Source organism: Capricornis sumatraensis, chromosome 5 (genome assembly GCF_032405125.1).
Source record: "Capricornis sumatraensis isolate serow.1 chromosome 5, serow.2, whole genome shotgun sequence".
NCBI lineage: Eukaryota > Metazoa > Chordata > Mammalia > Artiodactyla > Bovidae > Capricornis > Capricornis sumatraensis.
In genome coordinates this window covers 70,320,304-70,344,778 of record NC_091073.1, presented here as the reverse complement: position 1 = coordinate 70,344,778, position 24,475 = coordinate 70,320,304, and the positions used below count along the sequence as shown (strand labels likewise).

The window sequence follows — 24,475 nt, the reverse complement described above, 5'->3', positions numbered from 1 at the left end:
GAGGAGACTCAGAGAGGGGAGATGCGGTGATGGAGCCAGCGCAGTCTCTCCCTGCCCTGTCCTGCCAGCGGAGGACCCCACCCCCATAATCCACAGAGACGGTCTGCCGGTTCCTCAGCCTGACCCTTGAGAGGGGAAGCCTCACTTCATTCCAGCTGTGTGGCTGAGCTTAGTCAAGGGGGTCACCCCGCTGGGGCGCAGCGGTCAGGAGAGCACAGCACTTAAGAGGCTCCGAAGGCTGACTTCCGGTGCTGTTGCTTATGGGCTGTGTGGCCTTGATTAATTGATTTGACTTCTCTGTGCCTAACTTGTTTACTCATCTGGGAAATAGGGGTGATAGCAGTGATTGCTTAATGCAGTGACTGTGAGAACTGAATGAGTCAGTGTAAGTGACGTAGAGTAAATGGTAGTGTCATTGATCAGCTTAATCATTTATTCATGCAAATAAGTGATGAAGAGTCACATGAGGCACTCAGGATAAGTTCTGGCACATGCTAAGTATCAGGTCAGTGTTAGGCATTACCGTCGTCACCACTGATGTTCTCATTGAGTGCTTGTCCTTGGTGCCCAAGTTCCAGTTAACCTGCAAACCCTGGCCCTTAGGATCTGCATGGCAGCCCTGAGAGCAGATGGAGAAAAACTCAATTTCTCCTCACTTTACAGATTAAGAGACAAGCCCAGAGAGGGGCAGTGGCCAGTCCAAGGCTGCCCAGCAGGCTCATATCATAGAAGCCCAAAACCCAAATGCCACTTCTGGTCCATGCCGCTTCTGGCTGCACATACAGAGGCTGTGTAAACAGATGACCTCCAAAAGGACAGAGGCTGGACTTGCTCGAGTCCCTCAAAACCACGGGCAAGTCAGCATTCCTTAGTCTGGAAATATGCTCGACTTTTGACTGCCAGGATCTGGGTTTGGTTATCCCAAGCTCTCCTTCAGCTGTCTTTCTTCCCACTCTATATCACCCCCCTCTCCTCCCACCCCCGCCTGTTAGTGGAGTTCTCCGGACCAGCTTAGTGGGTGACTTCAAAGAAGCACTTGGCTCCCTTCTTTCGTCTGGGCCACCTTTCTGTTTGTCCTCCCTGAGTGGCTGTGTGGTTTCACCCTGGCTCTAGGGCATGTCTTCTCTGCAGGCAGAGACTGATGCATCTTCCTTTCCTTTTTAGGGCTTCGGGAACACAGCACTTCAGTCCAACAGGGAAATACAAAGCAGATGGAGTCTTAGAAACAGTACGGCTCTCTGGAAAATTATCACGCAAACTTTGGCTTTGTCTGGGGACAGTCTCCTTTCGTATAAGTAAATCCCTTGGGGCTGAGCAAGCCCTCCCTTTGCCCAGGCCAGCAGAATCCTCTACCTTGGGTTGAGGTGGGGGGCTTTCCAGGGGACTCCAGCCAGAACTGGCTTTATGGCTAAAAGGCTCACAGGAACTCTGTCCCACTGAGGTTGCACAGACTCTGCAGTCCCTGCAGCACTCTGTTCGTAATGCCTTCTGGCTTAACCCAGCCTTCCCTGTGCCCTCTTATGTCATAGCATCCTCTCTGGGATTGCAGGGAGAGGATGCTGGGGGTGGGAGGGAGAGGAAGTGGAGAGCAGAGAAGAGCTTTGATGGACAAAGCCGGACTCGAGGGAGACAAGGAGGGGAAAATGTGAGATGTGTGGATGTGCAGAAACTGTGACACTTTCCCACACGTTAACTGCTTCACTGAGAATTTCTCGTTTACTTTGTTTATTTCCTTTTGGACACATGTGTCCTGGGATCCTACCTGAGGATCTCACTTTGTCGAATGTTTTCTAGAAAAGTGTTTTTTTCTGACCTGCCTGAGAAAGCCCAGGAGACTCGTGACCACTGCTTTGCACTGAACTCGGGACGCTGCCTGCTGGACTTAGAACTGGCTGGTCACTCACCCTGTACCCCCCTGGACACCCTGCCCTCAAGGTGCTTCTCAGAAATCTGAGACTAGCCCTCAGGGTGCAGCCCCACCCATCAGCCTCACATGATACGCAGGCAGACTCCTGGGCTTTTGTCCCACGATGTCTTGAATCCTCAGATCTCTAAAGGCAGGTCCAGTGTTGCAGCAAGGTGGCAGCCCCAGAGATCCCAAATGGACCCTGCAGCCCTTCAGTCACACACAGCTGCGGGAGCCCCTCTGCACCCCGGCTCCCGAGGTCACCGCTGTCTGACTGTAGAGTCATTCCCCAGCGGGGTCCGCTAGCTTCGGGAGTCAGGGCCACAGAAGCTCATCCAGCATGGGGTCCATCCACCGGGCCTGGGTAGTTCACCCTGTGTGTTTTTGTTTCTCAGCTCATCCTCCACAGTTTGACCTGCTATGAGGAGCTGGTGACTTTTCTTCAGCAGAGCATCCATCAGGTACGAACCGTGGTTTAGTGTGTGGGATGTGCATTGCTCAGCTTCTGCGTTCTTTGCGGAAGAGATGCTGGTGAGCTGGGGTTGTTCCGCATTCATCCCCAGCCTGGGGCGGTGGAGTGATGTCAGCTGGGAGGCCGAGGATCTGACCTCTGTCACTGAGTCCTAGCTACAGCTACAGATAAAGGGAGCTGCCACAGCGAGGGCTGCAGAAGCAGAGTGGGATGGAGTGGGATCAGACTAAGGGAAGCTGTGATCAGACTGTGATTATGAGAGCCTTCTGTTTGTCTGAGGGCGAGCAGCTACCTCTGCAGGTAAAGACCCCTTCGTCAGTAGGTGGGACCCCGTATCAGCTAGGGAGGTGCCTAGGACGTGGATCCCTGGGCTGGGTTGGAGGTATGCGCACTGTTGTTGGAGACCCTGATAGTAGAGGACCTTGTGTGGTGTCCTGGGAGGCAGGGCTGGGCTGGCCAGGGCCACTAGAACATCCGTCTACTGGAGGAGAGCCAGTCTGCTCCTGACTGTGAGATGCGGCAGAACCCAGCCAGCGTTCAGAGAGCCGAGTGAATTGAGAGAGTGGCTATAGCCACGGGGCTCCAGGAGTGAAGAACATTGTCTCTGGAGCCATCTGCCTGTGTTTGCCTCTAGGTTACACCCCTCGCAGCTCTGTGACTTCGGGCGCCCACTGTGCCTCAGTTTCCTCCTATGGAGTGTGAGGACGGTGGCGGAGCCAGCCCCAGAGCTCTGTGTGCAGAGTGCCTGGAGCACTGTCCTGTGCCACGTTTCCAGTGGCCGTTAGCTTTCACTGTGGGTGTTTATCACCCTGGTCGTGATCTCCTAAGGCAACCTTGAGACAGGCTAGTTATAGTCAGGTAGAAATGGAAGGGAAGCGTGGCTGAGAAGAAGCAGCCTGAGCCAAGGCTAGGGATGGATTCCCAACCACCAGGCCACACAGTTCTGATGTCTATGTGCCGGGGCTGCAGGAGAGAAAGGCAACAAGGCCACCCTCTTCTGGGGCACAGGCCAATCTCCCGCCCTCCTCTCTGCCCTCCCTTCAGCTGTCCGGGCTGGGGGAATCGGCCCTTTCAGGCTCCAGAGAAGGCATGAGAGCATTTGGTGGTGAGCCCAGAGGGCGGGAGGACTCACTGGTTAAGGGGCCAGGCTGAACACGCCTGCTGTCAGAACAGCCTCCTCGGGCACAATTCCTGGAAGACGCTGGGGGTCCGGGCACGGCCCGGGGAGTGTTCTGGCCCTGACTGCACAGATGCCCCTTGGGTAGGAACAGGGGGCCTGTACTGAGACCTGCACAGGGGGGGTGCGGTCCCTGCGGTGCCGAGCTACCTGCAGTCCACTCCCTCAGAGCTGATGCCTTGGGCGTGACTTTCCCTGAGGAGAGGCCCAGAGCCTGGCCTGTCCCAGAGTTAGGTGGGAGGGGCTCTGATGTAGGAGGGGTCCTGACCTTGGCGTTGGGAGTCCTGGGTAGGCTGTCATTGCTGCCTGTCCCTGGCTTTCTGTTTCTTCATGGGCATCACCCAGTGGGCAGTCAGTCAACACAGCGCGCTCACCTCCGACCTGGAGCAGGGGCCCTGGGACCTTCTCTGTTTTATTCCTTGGTCACGTGAGGCCTCAGGAATGTCACCAGGTTTCAGTGGCCTCATCTGGAAAATAGAAGATGGAGCAGTTGGTGGGTAACTTTTAGCTCTTTGTCGTCCAACTGGGATTCTTAGAGAGGAACCTTAAATGCATGGGAAGGAATGTCTTCCAAATTACATAGGAGGCAAGCTAAACAGGCAGAAAGGACGCTTTTGATTAAACATACCAGAGCGGTGTGAGCTTACAGCAATGCATCTGAGAGATGAGCAACTCTGGGCAGCATCATGTGCTTTCAGGAAGGCCAGGACCAAGGCCACCTATGTCCACACTGTCAGGTGAAGCAGAGTTGGGAGAGAGAAGCCCTGTGGGGCTACTGTGGGTCATAGGAGGGGGTGATTGCTCACATTGTCCAAAGATCTGAGGCCCTGTCATTGCCCTGATGGCCCTGGGGTGACTCTTCAGCACGAAGATCGTCTGCATCCTTGTCTATAAATGGGGTCTCCCTCCTCCCTTGGCCTGTACCCCCAGGAGTTTCGATGATGCCCAAGCCAGACATTGAACGTGAAACAGGTTCTGCAAGTGGGGTCCTCACAGCAGTGGGAGCTGCCTTCTTCCTGCCACACCTCTGGGCTCAGGGCAATTCTCCGTCCTCTCCTGGCATTGATCTCTGGGTGCGAGTGGTCAATATTTGGCCCTTGCTCTGGAAGGCGGTGTTTCCCGCCTGCAGTTGAATTTGTGTTTTTGCTGGAAACCGTTGAGCCATCTCAGCACTACCCTCACCAAATTCATTTTTCATGGCCTGGGCCTAAGAGGGGTTCCTCGTGCCAGGCCTGGAAATGAACACTGAGCCACGTCTGCCCAAAATAAATAGCCTTCTTGCTGTGTTTTCATTACAGCTCACCCTCCTGGTGAGATGTCTGGCCACTGCCCCCTGCGAGCTGGGGGATGGTTCCGCCCCTGCCTCCTACTGGGGTTCTCAGTGGACTCAGGTCTCTCTAGAGCCCCAACAGCTCAGGGGAATGGCCCCTTCTTCCCAAGCAGTACCAGACATTTTTCCAGACCCTGCTGGTGCGTTCTGGCCCATTTGCCTGCCTGGGCTCTCCTTTCAATGCAGGCACTTTGCCCTGTGGCCTTCCATGGCTTGGCAGCTGGAATTTGATGAGATAATTTTAATAAATGTTTTTTAAAACCAAATGGGATATTTGGTGTCATTCAGTCGTGTTCCGGCAAAGGCCAGATGCTTCGGGTGGGGGTCATGTCCAGTCTAACCATGTCCACACAGACAGGCATATCCTTGGCTCAGAGTGAGTACCACTTGGAGATGTCCTCAGGACGGTGGAACAGGCTGGCCTGAGGATAATAATAGTTCTCTATGTTTGCAGAGAGAGTTAGGCTTACAACGGGCGTCTGTGTTCATTACTTCATTGCAGTCCTGCAGGTAGGGGGAAATAGGCCCTGGAAGTGCCGTGGGCTCCCCAGACAACTGGCCGAAGTATGTAAGCATTTTGGAAGGGGAAGCTGAGATCCACAGAGCTTTGTCACTCCCTAAGGCAACAGGCAAGCCTGTAGTAGAGCCATGACAAGGGTAATCGTGGTCTGAACCCTCCCGGACCTCTGTCCCCCCCACCCCACCCCCCCATCCCCATGCAAGGACATCAGCATTACTTTTTGCAATTGGCAGAGCATTTCCACCGACCTGGCCTCATAAGATGTCCCCCATAACCCAAGGAAACATGCAACGGAGATACTCGTTATCCCCATTTTGCAAATGGGAAACTGAAGACGACAGAAGTGAAGTGACTAGCCTGAGGTCACAGAATTAGATGAAGTTGATTTAAGATTGCTGTTCATTCATTCATTCCATTCCTGCTCCACACCCCCCCACCAAAAAAAAAACAAACAAACTTAAAGTTACTTAGGAGACGCAGGAGATGCAAGTTTGAGCCTTGGGTTGGGAAGATCCCCTAGAGTTGGAAATGGCAACCCATTCCAATGTTCTTGCCTGGAAAATTTCATGGACACAGGATCCTGGTGAGCTTCAGTTCATGGGATCGCAAAGAGTCAGACACTACTGAGCTCACACAGAGATAAAAAATGATGTCCTTGGTTTTCTGTTTGTTTGTTTGTTCGGTGCTTCAACTGTAATGAACCTGCCCTGTCTTGCCTCTGAGCCTTTGCATATGCTTTTCCTCTCACCTGGAACAAAGTTCCTTCTCTTCTGATTCATCCTTGTCCCTTGGGTTTCTGTCCAGACATTGCTTCCTCCAGAAAGCTTTCCTTGACACTCCCTCCTTCCCAAAGCCTCAGGTCTGTATTGACGGCCCTTCCTATGGGTTTCCAGAGAACCTTGTATTTCCCATCAGCATAGAGCCCCTTCCCCACCCCCCTTTTTTCAAGTTGCTTGTGATTCTTTCTTTCCTGAGTTACTTCTTGTGAGGGCAGACCCCAAGTTCCCGAGTAGACCTTTAGCAGGCACATCTTCTTGGCACGAAAAGTCCATCCAGTAATTGTTTTTTTTGGAATGACTGACAAATGACTGAGTGAAAATAAAGATTGTATATGTATGTAATATTTAAAAAATACATACATATTTAATTGAACTATAGTTGATTTACAATGTAGTTCAGGTGTATGACATAGCAGTTGACTATTTTTACAGATTATACTCTATTTAAAGGTATAAAATAGTGACTGTATTTCCCTGTGTTGTACAATATATTTGTGTGATATACATGATGGTTTGTGGGCTTCCCTGGTGGCTCAGATGGTAAAGAATGTGCCTGCAATGTGGGAGACCCAGGTTTGATCCCTGGGATTGCAAAGAGTCAGACCTGACTGAGCGACTAACACTTTCACTTTCACAAGATAGTTTGTACCTCTTAATCCCCGACCCCTTTCGTTCCCTTCTCCCTTTCCCCTCCTCACTGATATATATATCTGTGAGTCTGTTTCTGCTTTATTATATTAATTCATTTATGTTTTAAATCCCACATAAAAGTGGTAACATATAGTATGTGTCTTCCCCTGATAAATTCTATATTTTGACGAAAAGAAAATATTATCAGAAGTTTGAGCTAAAATAGTTTGTGTAGTTGAATATCATATTTGGCTCTCAGCTTCCTAGCAGCCAAGGCAAAACCAAAATGGAAATACGGTAAGTTATATAATTCTCATTCTTCCAGGACAGTAAACTTTTTTTTTCAGTTTTCAGTTCAAAAAGAAACTGATCACCCGTTAATAACAATGACTATAATTACAGGCAGCATTTCCAACAATAACTCACAGAAGTGGTACTGTCCCCATAGGAGGATGAGTAATGCCTTCACACCCTTTTGCAGCTGGCAGAGCATTCCTCTAGGAAGCAAAAGTGACATAGTCCATCCTAGTCATTCGTGGCCTGTTTGGGCCTGCCGGGCTCACTGGACAGGTGGGCCTTGAGGACCCAGCACCAGACTGACTATTAACATAGGTGTCAGGCCCTGTTTAAAGTACTTTACCAGGGCGATCTCACTTAATCTTCACAACAACCTTATGAGGATGGCTCCTGTTTGTATTATCCTTGTTTTACAGATGAGAAGACTGGGGATGAAAAATTAAGAAATGTCCCTGTGGTCACATAGCTAGGAGTCAGGGTGGAGAGCTGGGATGTAAACTCAGGCAGCAGACCTCTGGCTGCAGACCAGGGTTGAGACTAGGGGAATGCAAGTGGGGCACTCCCCAAATTCAAAGGGGTCCGCTCAAACCTTAGTAATCAGCATAAATAATATTTTAGTGCAATAGTTAAAAACTATTAAAATTAATTTGAAATAAATTCATGATGAACAGGAAAATATTTTGAAAAGACAGACTCTGCCCTTGCACTTGCCAGGGTCACCTCACTAGCACCTCCCCACCTGACCCTCCTCCAGCCTGCTCCCTGCCCAGTGCAGTTCTTAGGACCCCTTAGGAATAAGGGATTTGGAATCAGAGGGAGCCCCCTGGATTCCCAGTGGGTTGCCTGCAAGTTGTGTGACCTTGGGCCAGTTGCTCAATTTCTGAGCCCAAGTTTCCTTGCACAGCAGAGGGCAGTGAATATGGTATTTATCATATAGGCCTGGGGTAGTTTTAGTTGTGATAATGAGCAGAAGACACTTGCACGGCAGTGGAGGCTACCACTGTCCACGAGCTTCCAGGACTCCGAGGCCGTGGGTGTTTACTTCCCTCTGGGGCACTGTATCTGCTCCGCTGTCGCTCAGGCTTGTGTGTTCCTCATCCCTTTGGGAATCTGGTTTGGCAGACCTGCATGGAGTCTGCTGTGGCCTCATCTGGCAACCTCTGGGACCCAGCTCGAAGCAGCTGGCTGGCTTGGAGTCAGCCTGCTCCCCAGGGTGTGGTCCCCAAGGAACCCAGAGGAGGGAGGTGCAGACACATGATGGGTTCTCACTACTTTCTCCTCTTTCCAGTTTGAAGCAGGCCCTTACGGATGTGTCCTGCTCACACTGTCGGCCATCCTGTCCAGATCCACAGAGCTGTGAGTATCTTCCCCACTTAGTTCCCGGAGCTGGGCATATCTGTCTGGTCACTGAAGAGCTTGGCACGCAGTGGGTGCTCAGTGAGCCTGGTGGCAGTGAACTGGGGGGTCGGTAGGCTAGTGGAGAGAACAGTTTCATCCTCTGTACACAAGGGCAGCACTACCTTCTCCTCCATCTCCCCACATGTACTGGGGAGTGCAGGGGCCTCGGATCCAAAAGACCCCCCACACCCCCTCAATAGCTCATAGCCCCCCTGGGGTCCTAGCAGCACTGCAGTGGGCGAGTACTTGAGGGTGCACGTGGACTCTCCTAGATGTGTGCAGGGCTGGACAGTTGAGGCTGGGAGCTGGGAGATGGCCACGGGCCCTGTGGACATGCTGGAGGCCAAGGCAGTCCCAAAGGTTTCCAGGTTCGTGTCTAGAGCCAACTCTGAGGGCTGAGTTGGGGGGTGCACCGGGGCCTTAGAGGCTGGGGGAGCAGGGAGGTTGGGTCCCCGACTTGTACTCTGGGCATCCCTGTCAAACTCAGGCTCCCAGGCTGCCTGAGAGCTGGAGCTCTGCCATCACCCTCATTCCCTGGGTGCTTTTAGCCCTCTTTTCCATAGTTGTCACCTGAGCATTGTGTCACCAGGGAGGGTAACAGATTAATAGCACATTAATAGGTTTGTAAAGTAGAATCGATTACCCCATCTACTTTCAAGCAGAGCGCAGACCCCAGAGGACGTGGAGAGCAAGGGGGATAAATTTTCACTTGACGGGGGAGCAGGGTGTGTATGGTGTTGGGGAAGATTTGAAAACAGCTCTGAGTAGGGGAGGTGGAAAGAGTAGCTGTGGGGTGCCCAGGCTGGCGGGGGGCCCAGCAGAAGGAGATGCTTGCTCCCGGATCCTGGGCCTGGGTGGGTCTTGTCCACATTGCCCCAGGCCTTGGGTGCCGGTGGGAGGAGAGGGAGGCCAGAGCTCTGTATCCTCGTGCTGCGGGCCGGCCTGCTGCTCACTGCTACTGACCTTATTAAATGCGTGTGTGTGCACTTTCTAATGGCATTTTTTCTTCTAATCCTGCCATAATGATATGATTCATTCCTGGCTGGGCTCACGTGCACGGAGACCGTAAGCTGCAGCACTGCCTTCTCCCCAGGCCTGGGTTTGCTAATCCCTGGGCTGACCAGTGTGTGGGGGACAATCCTGAGCTTCCTGACTGGAGGACCAGGCCTTTTTGCAGTCCTCTGGGCCCGTTTCTTCCTCTGCACGGGGGCCCCCTGACTCTGGGGGTCGAGGTCTCTATGCTTAGAGTGTCTCTGCTGTTGGTGCCACTTGCCAGCCTGGAAGCTGGGCCCCCTGTTCACGTGCATGCTTCTTAGGGAGCTGCTCAGGCAGCCGTGTCCATCTGAGGGGCCTTCAGGGCCCCCCATCCAGACCCTGCTTCATGTTCTCCAGAGCTCCACCAATGGGGTGGTTTCTGCCACCTCCCCGCCCCATCCAACCAAGTCGGACCGCTAGGTGCCTGCCTCAGCCGTGGTACCTGTGGGGCATCTGTTTTGGGGTAGGCTGCCCTGCTGGACCAGCACAACCTCATGCCCATGGGAAGGGGCTGCCAGGCCCCTCCGCCTCCACCATGCACAGACAGAGAAAGGGACATACACATACTCAGACACACAGATACACATGCAGACACACACAGCACTGTGGGGTCCTCTTGGACCCAGAGAGAGTATGTAAAGATGGTCTCTCCTGCTCAGGGCCCCTGAGGACCTCCCGTGTGAACTGCAGGCCTGTGGTTCTGAAACCTTCCTGGGCAACTACAGCCATCCTGGCCCCTGCCTGCCAAGAGGACCTCACAGAGACCCGCCCAAGCATTGGCCCTGGCAGCACATTGGCGGGGTTTGTCTTACTCCTGTGGCTCCCCTTTCCCTTCTCCTAAGTAGACACCATAGAGAGCATTCTCATCAGAAGTAGAAGGACAGCAGCCAGCGTGCAGGAAGCTTCCCACCTGCTGGGTCCTTGGCTGTAACATTTTACACAAGATGCGTTTAATCCCCGTAGCAATCCTGTTAGGTGGCACTCTTGCCACCTCCGTCAGCATCTCTTTCAGATGAGAAAATGAGGCTCTGAGAGACGAGTTGAGTGATTTGCCCGAGAGTTACACAGCTCATCTCGGGCAGCCGGGTCCCAGACAGGACTCTCTGGGTTTGTTGTTTAAGGACTTGAACTTGGGAGTAAAACAGACTTGGTTTCATGCCTGCCTCCATACAGCTTTGAGCCCGAGCTTCTTAACTCTGTATAATGGGGCTGATAATTCCTACCTCACAGGGTTAAATAAAGTGCCTGTCGTGTGCCTGGCAGGTCTCCAGGGGTGGAAGGTCTTGGATGGCGGCTGTGATGCGTCCCGTCCCATCCTAGCTGTGCTCAGAGCCTCTCTTGTCCTGTGCTGTCCTATCTTGCCCTCAGTCTTGGCTGGGTGCCTCGTGGTGTAGACCAGGCCATGGGGATGTCCTGCAAATGGGGGTTGGGTCCTCCTTGCTGCCTGGAGACTCCTCTTTGCAGAAATCCCAGATCTGCAAGCACTGCTGAAAAACCACAGGACCAGGTGAACCCAAGGTCCTCCCTGCTCTGGGGTTCAGATTTAGCTTTGCTGAATCCTTTGATGCCATTTCAGGGTGATCTGGGGCATAAAGTGGGTAACCCAAAAGAGAGCGTAAGTCTCTCAAATCATATGCTGTTCAGCCGGGAGAAGCGGAGCAGGGATGGCTGGGAAACACACCAAGTTCTTCGCAAACATAGTGTGAGTCTGTGTGCGTGTGTGGTGGGATGACTGTGGATGAGAGATGAGTGAGTGTGCAGGCCTGGGTGTGAGATGATGTGGGTTTTGGTGATTGTATCTGAGACTGGGAAGGGTAACTTGATTGTGTGTGTGCAGAAGTGTGAGTGTGACCGAGAGCACGGCCAACCCTCCTCTTAGCAAGGCTCTGAGACACATGTCTGAGTCCCAGGGGATGGCTGTCACCATCCTGGTGTCCATGGGATGTCCCCAGCACTGGGTGGAGCCAGGGTGAGGGCACCATGGACAGACAGATGCAGTAGGGTGCAGCCTGCCCCCTTCGCCCTCAGAGGCTGAAAGAACCGCAGCAAAGCTGGCCTTTGAGTTTTGTTTACTCCAGGCTGAGTGCAAAGCCTTGAGAAGGCTTTATTATTTTTCTGCTTGATTTCAAGCCATCTATTTTCTTTCCTAAGATCTCGAGTTGCTTACAGTAAATCTCATGCAAGCTTTCATGTTTGCCTAGCCTCCCTTTTTTCCAAACTGCCTGGCCCAGAACTTTCCCCAGCACATTCTCAGAAACCCCAAAGATGCTCAGGGTTGTGGGGTCAAGGTCAGCTCCGTGCCAGCAGCACAGGGGTGTGCCAGCCCCTCGGCACAGGGAGGGCTTGGGCGACGCCCCTTGGGTGACTTAGGCCCAGAGAGTGGGGGGAGACGGCTTGTGAAGAAAACCTTTTCATTCAGTAGACCTTTGGCATTCATTACAGTGGCAACTTTGGATGCCCAAGGGCAGTCTTGAAAGTCCAGAAGAGGCAGTACTTTGTCATTTGCTGAAGTAATTTTTGGGCAGCACAAGCCAGGCACTGAGGGTGTGGAGCAGCCCCCACGCCATGTGGCTCTGTGTTCTTTGTAACCGTCTCCAACACAGTGAAAACAGCAACGCAGCGAAACAGCCTGGAACTGAAGGCCAGCCATGAGTGCTGGTTAGGCAAAGGCAAGTAACAGAAAGGCACTTCCTACCACAAGCAGAAAACACTATTAACTGATTCATGTCAAGCCCAGGGCTTTGGGAGTGACTGGATCTAGAAACCCAAACAGTGTCTTTGGGACTGGGTGTCCTCCCGTCTCTTCACTCTTCCTCCGCGTGTCTCCGCCGTGTTCCCAGGGGAGCCTCCTGCATGGTGGGCTCCAGGGAGCCTTTTCACTGGCACTCCTCCGCCTACCGGGAGCTGTGTCGTGTCCCCACTTCTGATACCTCATAGTGGCCAGGCCCGGGCTGCACCTACTGTGGGGCATGTGAACTCAGGGAGCTGCCCCCGAAGGTGGTCAGCCCCTCCTCCCCCGCCCAGGGACCCGCCACGCTGCTGGGGAAGGGATGGGCGAGGGATGGGCTGTATGCTGAGGACCTTGAGGTGTGGGACATATCCAGGAGCTGGAGGGGGCTTGAGCTTGGGGGTGGGTTAGATCTGGGCCCGGCAGGACACCCTCAGAGATGGAGAGAAGCAGCGGCAAAGCTTCCGGTCTGGCTGAGGGGGGCTGGGCTGGCTGGTGACATAGGGATTTGAGCAGAGGGCTGTTCTGCTAAGGATCATAGGATCTTGGTGGCCCCAGATGTGCTGTCCTGGTGGGAAGGGATAGACAGGATTCTCGTCAGCGTTCTCCTCCACCCTCCTGTCGTACTCCCTAAACCCGAGCCCAGAAAGGGAGGTGCACACAGAACCACCCAGACCGTGTGCCCTGACTCCACCCTGAATGGAGCCTCGCCTCTCTCCCTTGTCTCTTCCAGGTGGGACACGGAGACCAAGCAAAATGGTTAATGGCCCTCCTTCCCAACATGGCAAGTTCTTTTGACTATAGGTGGGAGACTGGAGGATAGGAACTTTCTCAATGAACAGGTCACCTTTAACCTGGATTTGAATTCCAGTGGAGGCCATATTTGAAGGCAAAAGGAAAAGAGGGCAGCAGAGGATGAGATGGTTAGATGGCATCACCAGCTCAGTGGACATGAGTTTGAGCAAGCTCCGGGAGATGGTGAAGGACAGTGAAGTCTGGCATGCTGTAGTCCATGGGGTCACAGAGAGTCTGACAAGACTTCGCGACTGAACGACAGCAAAGGAGGAGGGGTAGTGAGCGCTTTCAGCAGTTGCGTCTGAAGAGGCCAGGGTGGTATGTGGGAGGCAGACCCAAAGGGCTTGCCTATACTTTGTCACTGGAAATAGCAGACACTCTCCCCAGACCCCCTTCCTTCGACTGACCTTGCTTCCTCCTGGGTTCCCTTTCTGGGAGCGCCCAGCTCCCCTGTCTCCCAGCTCCTGTGCAGTGACCAGAGTTCTGTCCTGTAGCTCTCTGGTCCGCTCCCTCACCCCAAGGAAGCCAGGATCTGAGGGTGCAGCCTCGGCTGGAGGTGGAGGGGAGAGGGAGGGGCCCTGGGCCCCTGCAGGTGCACAGCAGATGGGCCCCGAATGATGTGAGCCTGCCCACACCCAGCCCCTGGAACAGCTTCCCGAAGCTGGGTCTCAGGCAGTGTTTGGAGGCAGACAGAAGCAGGCGTGCCTCCCACTCAACTGAGGCTGACCAAAAACAGCCTACCCTAGGCTTTGCAGGCTGATGGTAGCCCAAGGGGCAGGCCCATAGGCCTGGGGTCATTATCCCATTTTGCAGATATGGGAACCAAGGCTCTTAGAACTCAGGGCAGGTTGGCACACAGCTGACACCATCGCCCACATATCCTGTGCCTACATGGCCCTTCCTGGGTTGGGGGAGGAATGACAGGCTCTGCTCGGCCATGTCTGTCCACTTAGAAGGAGAATGGGAAACAGGACACCAGGGAGTCCCAAACAAATTGGTGTTTGTCTCCTGGCTTCACTCTCCACTTCATTTCAGCCAGCATGGTCTGCTCCTAGATGCTGAGATGGCAAGTCATGGCCAGTGAGTGCCAGCAGGGCATGGCTGAGGGTGGCAGGTCCGCCCACAGACAGACCCCGGGGGCTGGATGCAGAGAAGGGTGACCAAGCCCAGACCACCCCAGGGTTAGTGGCAGAGCTGGGAGGGTCTCTTGATGCCTGGTGACCCAGCAGCCCTACCCATTGACCCTAGAGCTACACCTGCTTGTTTCACGAAGGGCTTGCTCAGATGCCTGGATAGAGAGGACTGGGCTCAGGAGGAAGAATAGACCATTCACCTTTGGAAGGAATCTCCTGTTCCAGTCTAGCTTCAGCTGCTTGGGTGGGAAGCTTGTTTCCGCCTGCCTCTGACCACGGCCTGGGACCCCACTTCTAGAGGGTGTTCCATAAGATGGGTGTGGCCAAGCTCACATCATTTCCGGTCCATCCGCTCTGCACCTGCAGGGTTAGGGCCCAGTTCTGCATGCTGTGGGGCTGGATGGACAGTGTCACCCTGACCCTCCAAGTCCTTGCTGCTTGGAGGAGCAAGGCTGGCACCCAGCAAGCAGTGGGTATGGGGGAGCACTCTTCGGAAGGGGGTATCCACAGAGAGATGGGGCATCTCTCTCCTGGGTCATGGGAGGGGTCTCTTTATGGAGGAGATGATATTTAGCAGAGCTTGAGGGCTTCATTGGAAGGGTCGTGGCAGGCAGCAAGGATAAAGCAGGTGAAGGCCTGCTGAGAGGTCTTCGGGGAATGGTTCCTCCAGGTGTGGTTGGAAGGAAGGTATGGGCCTGTAGGGGGAGGACCAGGAGCAGTGAGGGGGAAAAGGGATGGGGAGGGAAGGGCTTGGGCATCTCTGTTTTCTCTTTCTTCATTTAGGTCTGTCCCTCTCTCTCCATCCCCATACCTTGCCCTGTTCCTGGGTCCCCATCTAGCCCGTTCCTCTTTAGGGCCCCTGCCGGCAGAATGGAAGTAGCACCTGTTCCCTCCCATCTGGGGAGCTGTCTGGGGTTTGGAAGTCTTTTTTATGGGCTCATCCCTTATCGCAACAACACTTTGAGGTGGTTATTGTTATCCCTGTCAGGGGATGCCATGCTCAAGGCTCAGAGGTAGAAAACAATTTACCAAAGGTCACAGCGCAGGTGGCAAAGGGGAGCTGGCACCCAGATGTTCTGACTCATTGTCAATCCCCTGCCGACCTTCCTGAGAAAACAGTCAGTATCCATCACATCCAGATCCTTTTTAGATATCCATGGCCACAGTTCAGTCGCTGGGAGTGGAGCTTCCATCTATTCTGGGTTCTTGGCCGTGATACGAATAGTCGAAGTTCCAGGAATCGTGGCTGCTCAGTCATTGTTATTTTTTTTTGTTGTTGTTGTTATGGCTGTTATCATAGGAAACAGGAAGTGACATTTCCCAAATGTCAAGTGCTTTATATAGTTCATCTCATCCAGTTCTCACAGCAATTCTGTAATAAAAAAGGTGTCTTCATACCTATTTTGCAGGTGGGGAAACTGAGGCTCAGAGAGGGGAGCAATTCCAGTGTCCCTGAGTTGAGGGCCCAGGTTCTCTTAGTTGTTCCACAGCTGTCCTTTCACTGTTGATGTTGCCCTCAAGAGTCAATAGAAGTCCCCGCAATAGTTGGTGGTTTCTGGAGGCCACTGCAGGTGGCTGGGAGTACAGTGGAAGGTGCATTATCTGGGGGAGGGTCTCCTGGGAGGGACAGGCAGGAGCTGGCCTAGTGGGGTCTGGGGGTGCCCTGGGCCTGGCACCCCAGAGGTCAGATGGAGGGAAGGTGGCTGGTGAGGTCCTCCTGCTAAAAATAGTTGGTTAATTACCAACTATTTTTAAGCATGATGTTTTAAATATCAGAGTTGTGGATCAGACACACTTGTTCACATCCTGGAAGGTCCCTGGAGACCTTTCTGCTCCAGGCCTCTGGTTTTATAAATGAAGACACAGGCTGAGAGTGAGGCAGTGACTTGCCCGAGGTCACCCAGCCAGGCCAGGACCCCACTGACCCCGCCTCTCACGGACACTGATTTTAGGTGAATTTTGGCTGTAGACCAGAACCCTATTTCTCAGCCACTTGGGCGTATCCTTCTTATTCAGAAACTTCTGCACAAAATGCCCAGATTCACACGTTCACTCGTGTGTTGGGTAGGCTTTAGAGTGAAGGGATAAGTTGTGTCTCAGCCAGGGAGGGTGGCAACCAGCAGTGGGGTTGCAGGGCTCCCGTAGCTGCCTGAAGCTGGCCGACCAGGCTGACTACGATCATGTGTTTCAGGCTGCACTGTGTGATGTTGGTGTCAGGTCAGGGACACAGTCCTGGCCTGCTGACTCTGTATGACCCCAAGTCTCTTCTCCTTTCTGGGTCTCAGTTTCCCCATCATCACAGGGATGGTGGTTCTTGCCTGCTGGCCTCCAAGGCTTTAGGGAAGACTTTCAGGTGTTCCTGAAAGTGTCGGAGACCGCAGACTCTGCAGGTCCGAGGCTTGTGCCCTGGAAGCTGCTCAGAGGCAGAACCTTTGTCCCCCGCCAGCCCTGTGCTGGAGGGAGGGTTGGACAGAGCCAGTGGAGCTCTCAGAGCAGCTCCAGCCTGAGAGTGAGCTGGCACCCGTCACTACCTCTGGGCCAGCTGCATCCTTTCTCTGGCCATTCATTCTCCTACCTGCACAATGCTGGGCCCTGGGGAATCTGCCAGCCCTGACGCCCTCTTTGTTCTGTTTCTTGGTGCAGAGCAGCGTCTCAGGACCTCCCGACATAGGCAGAGCTGGGAGAAACTGTCTTTGCTGACACACTGAGCAGAGCCCCCTCCTCTGTCAGCAGGTGGACTGGACACCCCTAGGGTTGGGCCATCACCCCAGACCATTGATCCAGGTTCTGGCCCTTGGCTTCCAGAATGCTGAGGAGGTTGGTGGCAGGACAGTTAGGGCCAAGCCCCTCCTCGTAAGTTTCCATGTCTTGGGCAGGTCTGCTCAAGCTCCCACCACTCTGTGCTTCCTGCAATCTAAAATCCAGGCAAGTTCCTGTTCCTTGAGGGGGTCCCCAGTACAGGACAGTCTCAGGGGACAGACTTCATCAGGCCCTGACTCCTCCTGGCTCCTGTCACCCAGTCTAGTGCCCAGGTCCTTGGGCTCTGCAGAACTCCCCTGGGTCCAGTGTTGTCTAGCCCCCAGGAGGACCATGGAAGTAATAACCTCCTCATTAGACTGGAATGCTGGTCAGCCTAGGGGAGGGCCCATTGCAACTTGAAGCTCAGAAGCTCAGAAGGTAGGGACCCTAGAGCCCTGCAGCAACCCCCCACCCCCCAACTGATTCAGCCTCTACTCCTGGGACACTGCCTGGCCTTGCACAAAGCCCCTCATATTACAAAAGGGGAGACTGAGACCCAGAGAGGGGAGGTCTGTGGCCCCACAGTGAACGAGGGCTAGAACTCAGGCGTGGTGCTGGCCCTGCCATGTGAATTGCCTCATCTCTGGGCAGAGCAGAAACTGCTGTTTCTTTGCTCCGAGACTCCTCACATTCAGCTCTCCAGGGATTTCCCCTGGAGGGAGGTCTGGGCATCTAGATTTGCCAAAGTTGTAAATCTTTTAAGCCATAAGCTGCTCCTTGGCGTCTCCCAAACGCCCTGATATGAAATACAGATGTTACTCCCTTTTAATATCTAAGTCTACTTCTGAATTTCCCATCATGTTTGCACCTAAGGATGCAATTACCATTTCCTCCCATTGTCCTCTCTGCCCGTCCCTCTGCTCTCAGCTGACGCAGGCGCTCAGCCCTTCTGGGTGAACATGAAACTGTGAGATTATGAAGATCAGACTGCTTCTGAAAGCTTCGGGGTGGCTCGGGGCCAGCGATGCTTATCAGTCTACCCAGGGCCCCTCTGAGGTTATTTTCTTCCCTTCAGAAGATGCCTGTGTATGCCATGAGGAGTATTTCCATCAATTCTTCTGCCCGAGCCAGCACCAGCTGCACGCCACCCTCGGCCATTTGTCCCCCTGTCCCCCCAGCTGACTCCTTCCCAGGCCTGCTGGGCCATGTCTGGTGGGCCAGCCACCAGGGCCCTTCCGAAGGACTCCCACCTCAGTGGTTTTCGGCTGGGCTCTGCAGTGCTAACCCAGGGCCATGTGGACCACGGACCATCCCTGTTTGACCACAGTTAGTAAAAACCACAAGAAAGGGTTCCTCTTGTGGAGTCGTGGAGCTGGGGTTTCTACGGTGGAACCAGGGTGTATGTTTTAGGTTTATGGACTTATGACAGGTCTTAGATTTAAAGCATGAAAACTGAGGCCAGATTTTTCTTCTCTTCCACTGTAAGGAAAAACAAACGTCATGATTACTTGGCTCTTCCTACCTCTGGGACACCTCTTGGCACTCTCTTTGGGGTGGGGTTGTAGGGGGCAGGCCAGGCCATGGCCCGTGCTGGGTGGGCAGCTATAGGGGGAGCCAGCTCCCTGGCCTCACATAACACCCCTACCCCCGGTGTTAACCTCTGAGCTTCTTTCCACGTCTATAAAAGCTCAGTCATGTCTGACTCTTTACAGCCCCATGGACTGTAGCCCGCCAGGCTCCTCTGTCCATGGAATTTCCCAGGCAAGAATACTAGAGCAGGTTGGCATTTCCTACTCCAGGGAATCTTCCTGACCCAGGGATCAAACCTACCTCTCTCATGTCTCCTGCATTGGCAGGTGAATTCTTTACCACTAGCGCCACCTGGGAAGCCCTTCCATGTCTATAAAATACAGTAATTGCCATTTCCCCCTGTGGCTGGAGGTTTGAACTGCTGTCCTCTACAAGTGCAGTCTGTGGAGGGGAGCTCCTTTCTTACTACCCATCCCACAGCTCTGTCCAGCAACAATGCTTTGTGTCCTGAGGGATTTGCTTTGGGGTAAAAGGAGTACTGTCTTCATGGTGAGCTTTCCATACAATGCGATGGTTTTGAGATTTAGGGGCAAGGGGCTTGCCTCCTAGTACTCACCTCACATGTGACAGGGCCAGTGCTGACAGGATACTCTGCATTGCTCTGGCCCCCAATAGCATACAGTCCTAGAAACCTCTTCCTTTCAGTTTGATGGGTTTCTTTTGGCAAAGTTGCTTTTCACCTTGTGTCTTTGCAGGGGCACCCATTCTGAAGGTGGAGCCACAGGGGTGACCTGGGGCGAGGGGAACACAGGCCACTGAGACTGGCAGCTAGATCGCCCTCCAGCCCCATCACCCATGAGCTGAGTGTCCTGGGCAAGTCAGTTCTTGGAGCCTTGGTTTTCTTTCAAGATTTAGGAAACATTGGTTATACTCGGCTTGATACAGTGTGCCCAGGTGGCGGTAGCTATTGTTTTGGGACTCAAGGAGGCATTCGAGGCCATTCCTCCTATTTAACTGACTTGTATTCTGAGGACAGGGCTGGGGATGTCCAGCCCCCACCATCAGTAAATGACGGAGTGTGAATGCAGGGTATGGATTCCGAACCCAGGGCCCTTTCTGCCCTGGCATGCTTCTATCACCAACCTCTGGTTGTCCACAAAGGGTCTGATGAAGCCAGAGTGGAGGCCGTTGCCCAGAGCAGAGTTGAGTCCCAGGCTCCGGCCCCAGGGTGGGCACAGAGCTCAGAAACTCAGGTTCCCGACAAAGCTGGAGTCCTGGGCTTGAGCCTGGAACCCAGGGAAGCCCCGGCCACCCTTGAGGTTTGCCTGGCAGCCCGAGTCAGGCAGAGACATGCTAACAGCCCTTTCTTCTTGCTCTCCAGTGTTCGCCAAGACTTTGACGTCCCCACCAGCCACCTGATTGGAGCACACGGATACTGCACGCAGGTCAGTGGGTAGGGTGGTAGGGTGTGGGGCAGCCTAGCGCGTCTTTCGTTTCCTCTTCCTTTCTGGCTTTGCTCCTGCTAGCTCTCCCCGAGCAGCTTTCAGGTTCTGCTGGGCTTCCTCATCACAGAGACCTAGAAAAGGAACTCGGGTTAGCTTCTGGTTCTGGGCTTTGCTGTGCCCAATATGTGTGCCTGGAGCTGCAGGAGGTGCCAAAGAGACAGACCCAAGCACTGCCCAGCCCTGAGCCCCGGCATGGACGAGGGGCCCAAGTCCAGCTGTGGCGATGACAGCCCTGGCCCCCTGTATTTGTATAAGATATTGTCCTTAGGACCACTCTCCCCTCTGCATCTTCACAGAGGGGCCCTCCAGGGGCCTTGTGGAGAGCAGGGCTCCCTTAGCACAACTGCTTGTCTTCAATCCTCCCGGTCTCCCGGTGATGCAAGGAAAAGGATCTGTTTAAGATCCTATCATGGCAAGCACTTCCCTGGAAGTCCAGTGGTTGAGAAAACACGCTTCCGTTGCAGGGGTCGCAGGTTCTAATCCCTGGTTGAGGAACTAAGATCCCACATGCAGCAAGGTGCGGCCAAAAAATAAATAAAAATAAATTTAACATCTTGTCATCAGGCGTCAGGACTGGGAGCCAAATGCTACACCTGACTTCTGCCTGAGCTTTTCTCTGCAAGGCAGGGCCTCCCTGAGTGGCCACCTGGCCATGGTTAAACCTGACCCTCAGTGCCTCTAGGGGTAGCGTGTGTAGCACAGACTGGGCTAGGTGGAGCTTCTCTGGCTGCTGGGCCCACAAAGGACCCAGCTGTCCTAGGGGTCCTGGCTCACACATGCCAGTCCTGAAAACAGACCTGGGCACCATGCAAGGGCTAGTTCGGGGCCTGTGGTTTGTCTCAGGCACCCAAAGACATGTGAGGTTGGCTGTTGCCCAGCCCCCAGAGAAAGGTTTCAGGCTGAGGGACCACCGGGAGTGCTTTAGCCTGCTCTGGGTGCCTGTCCTCCCTGTGGGAGCTTCCCCACACAGGTAGAGAGCAATGGCACCCAGGGGAGGTCACTTAAGCAGCATACAGAGCCTGAGCTGAATTCTGAGCCGTGTTGGCAGTTTCACTTGTGGCGTGGGCTGGGACAATTTTCTTCCCCTCGCTGAACCTTGGTCTCCTCATTTGTAAAGTGAAACACTGGGATGAGATCGGTCTTCTTCTTTTTTTAAAGTATTTATATATTTATTTGGCTGCATCAGATCTCAGTTGTGGTGCACAGGCTCTTTAGTTAAGGTGTATAAGCTTAGGTACCCTGTGGCATGTGGGATCTTAGTTCCCCAACCAGGGATTGAACCCAAGCCTCCTACATTAGAAGGTGGATTCTTAGCCACTGGACCACCAGGGAAATCCCTAGGTTAGTGCTTTTTGAACTTGGATGTGCACATGAATCCTGCAAAATCTTGTTGAAGAGTCAGCTCAGATTCAGTGGGCCTGGACTGGGGTCTGAGGTCTTGAATTTCTCACAGGCTTCCAGGAAGGGCGATGCTGCTGGTCCACGGATGACACTTTGAGTTGTGAGGAGCCAGGTGACCACTAAGCTTTGCCATTGTGTGATTTTTGAGACTAGGGTCAGGAAGCGGCCTGTCACCACTTCTCATTTTGAGAAGACTTTCTGCTCTGAGGAAAGTTTTGGGATACCCCTCACATGGGGGTCAGGACCTGTTTTTCCCCTTGAAAACCATTTGGGAACACTTGAATGTGTCTGGAGAAGGCTGTGCCTTTCTTCGGCAGCCACTGCTCCCAAGGTGCAGTATCTCAGAGCAGACATTTCCTCCAAATTCCTTCTCGCTTCCTCTGCAAGAACACAATGAGGCCCCCTCGGCATCTCCCTTCAATAATGGCCCCTCTGTGACCATCAGAGGGGCCTCTTTTACTGCCTCTGGGCCAGGGATACCGCTGTTGACGGAGAGATTTATTAACCTGCACATCGCTCTCACAATTCAGGGGAAAACACTTCTGTGAACTCTGCCCTCCAGAGTTGATGATGGGCAAGGGCTCTTACGGCTGTTCCCACGCACCACCGGGGAGATTCCTGCGGGCTGGCCTCAGACACGCAGCAGCCCTGGCAGGAGATAGGTTAGACAGAAGGCCCTGCCCCAGTGCTAAGGCTGGGCTCGTGCAACCTTCCTTAGTGGCGTAGCAGATACTTAAAGGTTGCCCTTCATCTAGAGTCTCTGGCTGGCCAGATGGTCCCCTGAGGGGTAACGAGTGAGGGGAGAGGGAAGGGACGCCGGAAAGGGAGCTGGAGAGTGAGGGTGGGAGTCCGGCTCTGTCGCTAAGTGGCTGCGTGGCCTGGGCAAATCCTCTCCCAGCTGAGAGCCTGATTCCCCATTCCTAACAGGAGGCTGGAGCCCTGGATGCTCTGCTTGGGGAAGGGCCTTTGCAGCCACCCTGGCGCAGGAGGCACTGACTGAGGGCGATGGTCAGAGAGTCACTGCTTCACGAGTCTGGTGGTTCTGGGGCTGGCGGGCGCGTTGGCCTGTCTGGTGTGCAGCAGCTGAGTCCCAAGGCCGTGCTGCCGACAGGGCGAGAGACAGAGCAGGACCCAGGCCGGGCCCGCCTGCCCCTCCTCCCCGCCTCTGCTGGCCTCTTCTCTCCCCCTCCCTGGAAGACCCTGCTCTCACCGATGAAATCCTAGTACAGCCTGGATCTGAGTTTCTGCTGTCTCCCCATTGTCAGCTTCCTGACGTTGAGAACATGCTCTGGTTATGCAAGATGTTATCTGTGGGGGAAGCTGGGCGAAGGGTACACAGGAACCCTCTGTGCTATTTTTACAATTTCTTTTGACTCTCTAAAATTATTTTGAAATAAAAAAGCTTATGAAGAAAAGAAAGTCCAACACTTCAGGACCCACCCAAATGTCGCTTCTCCACAAAGCGTCTCTGACCCAGTCATGCGGTCCCGCGTCCGTGTGGGCCACGAGTGCTCTGTGCACACATTTTTTACAGCTCTGGTCACTTCCTACATTGTTCTTCAGGCATGCAGGGCCATACCTGATCCTCCCTGCTCTAGACCCGGACGCCCGAGGTCAGGGACCACTCTTTCCCTCCATCAGGAGCACCGCCCCCCGCCCCCCAGCAGGGTCCCGGGTGCAGCTGATGCTCAGTGACTGCTTGTGGGGTAAAGACGGATGAGTTCCCAGACTCACTTTGATGAGCAGAGCTGGCAGCTTCCCCGAGGGCTGGGGGGAGGGCTGGGTATGGCCCCTCTGATGTTGGGCTCCCGTTCTCTTTGCTTTCTTCCTTCCTTCTCCTCCCTTTTTCTCTTGTTCCCTGCTTCACCTTGACAAGCCTTTCCCCTTTCTCTCATCAACAGGAACTTGTCAATCTGCTCCTGACTGGGAAGGCCGTATCCAACGTTTTCAACGACGTGGTGGAGCTGGATTCTGGGAACGGGAACATCACACTTCTCAAAGGCATCTCCACACGCAGCGACATAGGCTTCCTGTCCCTCTTTGAGCACTACAACGTGTGCCAGGTACCCTCGGAGCGCTCAGGGGCCCGGAGACCCAGGAGCCCAGCTCCTGGGGACCCGCAGGAAGGAGGGAGGAGAAGGAGAGCTCGACTCCAGGTCCTGGGAGCGGGGTCTAGTCTCAATCACAGAGGCTCCAGGAAAAGTGTGGCTTCCCTGCCATCCAGGGTTCATACCCACAGCCAGCAGACACCTGGAAAGGGACTTCAGGGGATTTGCAGCGTGATTGTGCGTCAGAACGGCTGCAGTTGTCGTGTGTGTCTGTGTTGGCTCAGGGGTCTTCTGCAGTAGTCAGGTCCTGAGGTCTTGGGCCCCGTGTTAGCGTCCTAGAGCTGTCTCAACAAAGCATCACAAGCTAGGTGGCTCAAAACCTCAGAATGTGGTGTTTCATGGCTCTGGAGGATAAGTTCTCCTAATACAAGTCCAAAATCAAGGTGTTGACAGGGCCATGCTCCTCCTGAAATCCACAAGGAGAGTCCTTCCTCGTCCCTTATAGTGTCTGATGTTTTCCAGCGATCCCTGGTGATCCTTGGCTGGTAGAGGTGTCACTACAGTCTCTGCCTCCACTGTCCCACGGCCTCCTTCTAAGCGTCTCCTTCTAAGGAGACAGTCATGTGGACTGCGGGCCCACCCTACTCCACTAACCTCATCCTAAAGTAACCTATAGCAGTCCTGTTTCCCAATAAAGCCACATGTTGAGGTACAGGGGGCTAGAACTTCAGCAGATCTTTTTTTGAGGGGACACAGTTCAATCGCAATAGGTCTCACTCAGTCTGTTTGCAAGCGTTTGGGTCCCTCTCCCTCCCCTCTCACTATAGCTGGAGTCTTAGAAAGGATGTGGCCCCCAGGTGAAGCTGGGCAGAGGGCAGGGTGACAGCATCTCTGGCAGCATGGGCAGAGGACCGCTGAGCCCTGTGTTCTTGTCCCTGCCTGCTGCCAAGCCTTTTCTGAGTCTCAGACTTCATGTCTTCAAGGAAGAATTGTTCTGTGGTCGATTTTGTGAAAGAGTTGTCCTGAGGGAGTAGCAGGAGATCTTTCTTCAG

General features: G+C 53.8%; 1 protein-coding gene across 1 annotated transcript in view; it reads left to right on the top strand.

Moving 5' to 3' along the window:
• The window catches only part of MINDY4 (MINDY lysine 48 deubiquitinase 4), a 118,246-nt gene that overhangs the window by 76,600 nt on the left and 17,171 nt on the right, over positions 1-24,475 (top strand). Inside the window, exons 12-16 of the mRNA XM_068973121.1 lie at positions 1,165-1,228; positions 2,302-2,367; positions 8,400-8,467; positions 19,851-19,914; positions 23,277-23,438. Of these exons, the coding sequence (XP_068829222.1) occupies positions 1,165-1,228; positions 2,302-2,367; positions 8,400-8,467; positions 19,851-19,914; positions 23,277-23,438 (424 nt within the window). The remainder of the gene's footprint in view (positions 1-1,164; positions 1,229-2,301; positions 2,368-8,399; positions 8,468-19,850; positions 19,915-23,276; positions 23,439-24,475) is intronic.